The following is a 6137-nucleotide window of genomic DNA, read 5'->3' as shown; positions in this document are numbered from 1 at the left end:
AAAGACTTGAGAAAGACAAAATTTTGTCTTGGATTGCAAATTGAACATTTATCAGAAGGAATATCTGTTCATCAATCATCTTACATTGGAAAGATGCTAAAATGATTTTACATGGACAATACACACTCATTGGCATCACCAATGGTTGTTGGATCACTTGACACTAATTAAGAAAAATCCTTTTCATCCACTTGAAGATGAAGAAAAGATCATTGGTCTTGAACTGCCACATCTTATTGCAATTGGTGCATTATCGCGCAAATTGCAATTTCTTATTTGGGTCAACCATTCAAAAATATTACTTTTTATGTCAAAAATATTACTTATTATTCTAAATAAAGATAAAATTGACCAATCTCACGAGTAAAAATTTATGAGATCATCTCATAAAAACTTATTAGATTGATAATGAGTAGTAAGAAGAGTCCTCAAACCGATTAACCAGCCCATTGAACCACCCTCCATCTCCTCCAGCGTGAGATATATATCATTTATGTTATTCATAAGTAAATTTATATTTAAATGGTGGGTCCATTCTACTTGGCAAGAGACATCTGTGAAAATCCCCCCACTATTAAATAACATACAGAAGATGGGCCCCACTCTCTGCACTCATTCACGTGCCCTGCCTACAAATTTGCCGTTACTCTCTACATAGGATTCTGTCCGATATATTTTTCATTTCAGCTCCTCCCCACGTGTGTGTGCCACACGTGCACCTCACCCTCCACTCACATTGTGTGTGGCATCAATCCACTCTCTTTATTGAACTTTTAATATCGCGTTCAATGTTTTGGAGGTCACTGCTCATGCATTTAATACTCTGTTGGGATGCAAGGCAAAAAGTTATCTAAATGCCAACACACACCCATTTTCTTGTTTTCATAATTTGTGTTCTTCTGGTTGATGATAATCAGACTAAATGAATTGAATGGAATCAAATATTAGTGGTTTGTTTTCGGTTCGAAATGTTTGAACTTATTTGTGAGCTATTTGAACTATTACTCAGATATTAAAGTTCGAGAATAAAGATTCGAAAGATTAAAACGTAAAGTTCAAAAACCTCGGAAATGCTCGAAATGTATATATATTTAATATATAATGATATATATTATATCAATGAATTATTAAGACACGTGAGCATCTCGTGAATTATTGAACAAAAAATTTCTGGCCCAAGTTCGAATACGAATCAAATATTTATCGAGTCGACTTTAAAAGTTCGAGAACTGGCTCGATTCGTTTAAAACCCTGATAATAATGATAATGATAATAATTATTGAGAATGCAACCAAAGTCTCAATTTGAAAGATGAAGAGAGAAAGATCACATGTTAAGAAGATATAATGATATATTTATTGGTTTTTTAGGTAAAATCCAAAAGCAAATACATGAGATCTTAGGCTCAAAGTGGAAAATACCATACAATTGTGTAGATATGTGACTTTCATACCACAATAAATGGTATAAGAACCATGATTGAGATCGAGCCGTGTGAGTGGAATACTCGTATGCTTAAATGAAAGAAGTGATCAGAGATCCTGGTAAAAATCCTTGATAAGCACTCGAGATGGGTGATGCTCCCTATATTTAATGTAAGACGTGCACCCCAACGCGGTGAACACGACTGACCTCGATTGGAGGATGGATAAGGCTTGAGGGGAGGCACGAATCATGATAATAATGGTGCAACTTCGTTTGAGAGGAGTCCCACATTGAAATATTAAGAAGAATATCATTAGTTGATAAGATGAAATGATATTTCTATTGTTATATATCTTTTTTTTTGTAAAATTGAAAAGCAAATTCACAAAAATTTATGTCCAAAACGAAATACTATTATAAAGATACATAATTTTAATATCACGATGATAATATTATAAAATGGATTTGAACTCACGTCTCTCCATTTTATACGACTGCATCATAAATGTGTTCTAAAATATTTTTAATTGAACGAAACTCTCAATTAAAGAATGCAAAAGACCCAAAATACAAAAATTATCTCTCCAAAGTAACACATTTTCTTTTCTTTTAAGTGAATATATATTTCTAGCGTTGGCAAACTAGAACGTAGAAAAAACAAGAGAGAATCCATCATGTTCAATGGCGTGCCCAGTGATGAATTTCACCGATTCATATCCTCGCGAAATTCTTCGCTTCCAATTCATCTTCATCCCTTTTCGGATAATTTCAATCCATTCTCCTCTTCTTCGTCTTTGCTGCAGCAATTTCAACGGCAAGAATCAGTACTGGTTAAAAATGCGGGCAAGCAGCTGCAAAGAGATGGATCCATGGATCCCTGGTCGGCAGATGAACTTCTCGCGCTGCTCAAAGTTAGATCCAGCATGGAGAATTGGTTCCCTGATATGAGTTGGGAGCTTGTTTCGAGGTGAATTTAATTTGTTTTTATGGCGATTTAGGTGAGTTTTCTTCTGTTTGGCTTTCGCATTATTAATCATGTCCAACTATATATATACATATATATATGTCAACCGATAAATTCGTCAAACGGGCTTCCAAGAGTTCAAGAATTTAGTCGAGAGATTTCCCTTTCTAAGGGGCTCCTTACCTTTTGGGGTCTTTTTTGGGATTGTTTACTTGCTTTCAAGCTGTTTCGTTTTGGTAAAAACTATGACTAAATTATATATCTGTCTTGATGACAAACTGTTGATAGTCTTTAATTGTTTACTGCAAAAAGTTAAATTATGGTCTGCATTAATTCGTACAATTTGCAGGAAACTGGCTGGGCTTGGATTTATCAGGAATGCAGAGCAATGCAAGGAGAAATTTGAAGATGAAAGCTTAAACTTCCACAGTCTAAGCTACGAAAAAAACTACAGAATATTCAATGAGTTTGATCCATTCTACACCTCTGAGAATCAAGAAAAATCCCATGTCCCAGAAACTGTGAAACAAATCATTAACGAAGGGGACAAAGTACAGCGGAATATTTATGTTGAAGAATTAGAGACAGAAAAGTTTCAAGAAATGGAGAAAAAAACGGCAGAAAAAACCAGGAAGAGAAAGAGGAAAGACAAATTTGAGATGTTCGAAGGTTTCTGCGAGGCAATTGTGAGTAAAATGATTGCTCAACAGGAGGAGTTACATAACAAACTGATTGAAGATTTGGTGAGAAGGGATAAAGAAATGGCGGAAAAAGAGGAAGCTTGGAAGAGACAAGAAATGGATAGGATTAAGCGTGAGAATGAAATCAACGCACGGGAGCAAGCTATTGCTGGAGAGAGCCAGGCAAAGATCATTGAGTTTTTAAAGAAGATGCAAGATCTAGTCAAGTTAAATGACACTACTACTGGCAAAATATTTCAAGATTTTGAGTTCTCCAACGCACAAAACACATCTTCTTCACAGAGAATGGTTGAATCCAACAAAAACCCTAGTTCCGAAATCCCTTTTGACAGCAACACAGAAGCCACTAAAGCTACTCCATCTCCTCCAAGCCCAAGCTCCAGTCTTGCCACAAAAAATTCAGAAGCGAACTCTTGCTCTATCTCAGCTCTAACAAATGAGAATAATCTCTCTCCCAATAAATCTCGTGAGATATTGATGGATTCAAGAGGTGACACTGGGAAGAGATGGCCCAGAGATGAGGTGTTGGCTTTGATTAATCTCAGGTGCAAATCTAGTGGGAACGTGGAGGAAACCAAGGAAGGAGCAAAGGGTCCTCTTTGGGAAAGAATCTCCCAAGGGATGATGGAACTGGGATACAAGAGAAGCGCAAAAAGATGCAAAGAGAAATGGGAAAACATCAACAAATACTTCAGGAAAACCAAAGACATCACTAAGAAGAGGTCCATGGATTCAAGAACTTGCCCTTATTTTCATCAGCTCAACTCTTTATACAGTGGGGGAACACTTGAGGACCATTCAAATGTGCAAGAAAATAGGGAGTAGACGGAGTCCATTACCGTCCACCACTAGGCCTGTGAGAAATGCATGTCCAAAATTTTTATGTGCAATGTTTCTAAGTTAAAATGTAATCAGCTGCCACCTCGGCCCTCTCTCTTCTTTCCGGTGGTTTTGTATCTGAGCCTGGTAGCCAGAAAAATAACATTTTGAGCATGCTTTGTCTCTCTATCTCAAAAGCAGGCAGGGAGGCTGTTGAATTAACTAATATATTACAATAAAAAAAACAATGGAAATTCGGGAATTTTTTCCTTTAAATTTCGTATTTAATCTGCATGAATGACTGTCTGACATATGAAATTCAGAGCTCGGGATTAGACCCGTCATCCACCTGCATCCATTATTGCCAAATCAAACAAATTGAAATCTGGAGTATTATTTTCAATTTGAAGGAAGCTGGTAAGGTATAATATCATTTATTGTATTTTTAACTTTTTCTGATTCATTGTCGGTACTGAATGCAGAAAAAGTGAATGATTTGACTGATTATTCAACTTATAGAGCTTGCAGACCCGGCCCGGGGGATCATATACTAGCTAAGCTAGCCCGCATCATTTCTTGCGTTGGGGATGAAACCCGAACAATTCAGCACCATTCACATATCCACACAATTAAATTCTATTATTTTTAAATTAACCAATTTAATTATTGAAATTTTTAAATAAATATTAGAATCAAACAAATAAAAATAGTTTTCGAGTCAAATGCGAGCTTTATTTCGGGCTACTCGATTTATTTGTATTTGTATTATTTTTTTGTCATTACATGTTGACTAGATTACCATTTTATCAATGATTTTGTCACAAATCACAGTAGATAATATTCAAATATAGTTGGTATCCAATGATTGCGAATTTTATCTAAAAAAATAAATAATTTATTTTGATGATGTATATTTCTTATGCTATCTTTTATACTGTTATTGTCATACATTACGTTAATGTTTTAATATCCGTGTGATTAAGAATATGCTTTTATTTAGAACGGAATTTAAAATAATCAAAACATTTCTTTTGAAGAAAACAATCAAAGTTTAAAAACGATCATACCAGCAAAACCAAACTGAAAATTTAGGTATATGATTGGTTTAATTTTGAATTATAAATCATTTGGTTTGTTGTCTAGTAAAACCGATAGATCCGGTTTGATTCGAATTTTTATCAAAATTAAACTAAGCCCATTTGATCAACCCTAAATATGACTATTTACCTGCACAATGCACCACAAGTTCACCTCTTAGAGAGATACATTGTATTATAATATTTGCCATAGTATTTGGAGTTGAAGATTAGAGTACCAATTACTATGGAGAAACATCGATAAAAAAAATCATTTTAACGCTTTATTATACTCATTGTTTGACTCATATGATAGGATGATAAATTATGTCTACTAGCATTCTGTTGTACGCCTTGCATGTTTGTACAATCGACAAAGTTATTTTTCAATTAAAATTTCCAAATAAGATAAATGATTGGAGCAATATAATAAAATCGAATTTTTGTCGCTAATTTGCTTCTCTGTAATTTTCATCATTGGTCGTCAGTTTCTGCTGCACACTGGACTCTCGTCGCTTCTGCTCCGCCGCCGCGCCTCCTCGGTGTGTGTGTGTGTGTGTGTGTGTGTGTGTGTGTGTGTGTAATAGGAATGATTTTTTGAGAAAAAATTATAAAGAAGTAATATTTTTAATAATGTAGATTTTTTATTACAAGTTAATGTGTTATGATTTATTGATCGTTTGTATTTTTGGGTTAATGTTAATTAAGTTAAATGTAGAATTAACATATTTTATAAGGCTCCGTTTGGTACGTGTGATGGGATAAGTAAATGATTAGTAATTAGAATGATTAAAAAATGAGAGATATGGATTAATAGTATGGTGTGATAAATAACATGGTGTTTGGTATGATTTTAAAATTATTGATTAGTTTTGTAAATTTTATTGCAATGACCAAAATGCCCCAAGCGTTGGTTAAATATATATTCTTAAAATAATTGAATAGATAATTAAATATTTATAATTATAATTTACATTTATTAAAATTAATTTAAATATATTTATTAAAAATAAATTTGTAAATATGAATTTATTTTAATAATTAAAATAGCAATAATATTTTGAATGTTAATGTTAAATAAAGTTTAGAAATAATTACAATATTATTGTTTGTTTAAAATAATTATAAATATTCTTAAAATAATTTGATAGA

At 33.5% G+C, this 6137-nt stretch overlaps 1 protein-coding gene across 1 annotated transcript; it reads left to right on the top strand.

Annotated features, from left to right (window-relative positions):
- Positions 1–1964: 1964 nt before the first annotated feature.
- LOC140988804 (trihelix transcription factor GTL2-like) lies at positions 1965–4089 on the top strand. Its single transcript, XM_073457874.1, has 2 exons — positions 1965–2392; positions 2739–4089. Exons 1-2 carry the CDS (start codon positions 2100–2102, stop codon positions 3913–3915), a joined length of 1470 nt encoding a protein of 489 aa, XP_073313975.1. The 5' UTR covers positions 1965–2099; the 3' UTR covers positions 3916–4089.
- Positions 4090–6137: the final 2048 nt, after the last annotated feature.

This window comes from Primulina huaijiensis, chromosome 11 (genome assembly GCF_012295235.1).
Source record: "Primulina huaijiensis isolate GDHJ02 chromosome 11, ASM1229523v2, whole genome shotgun sequence".
In the NCBI taxonomy this organism is placed as follows: Eukaryota; Viridiplantae; Streptophyta; class Magnoliopsida; order Lamiales; family Gesneriaceae; genus Primulina; species Primulina huaijiensis.
Note: the sequence above shows the minus strand (reverse complement) of the source record. Positions and strands in the feature narration are given on the sequence as shown.

Coding starts and splice junctions, on each gene's coding strand:
- LOC140988804 (XM_073457874.1), top strand. CDS start 2,100: ATGTTCAATGGCGTGCCCAGTGATGAATTTCACCGATTCATATCCTCG. Junction 2,393..2,738: donor AGTTGGGAGCTTGTTTCGAG/GTGAATTTAATT, acceptor TACAATTTGCAG/GAAACTGGCTGGGCTTGGAT.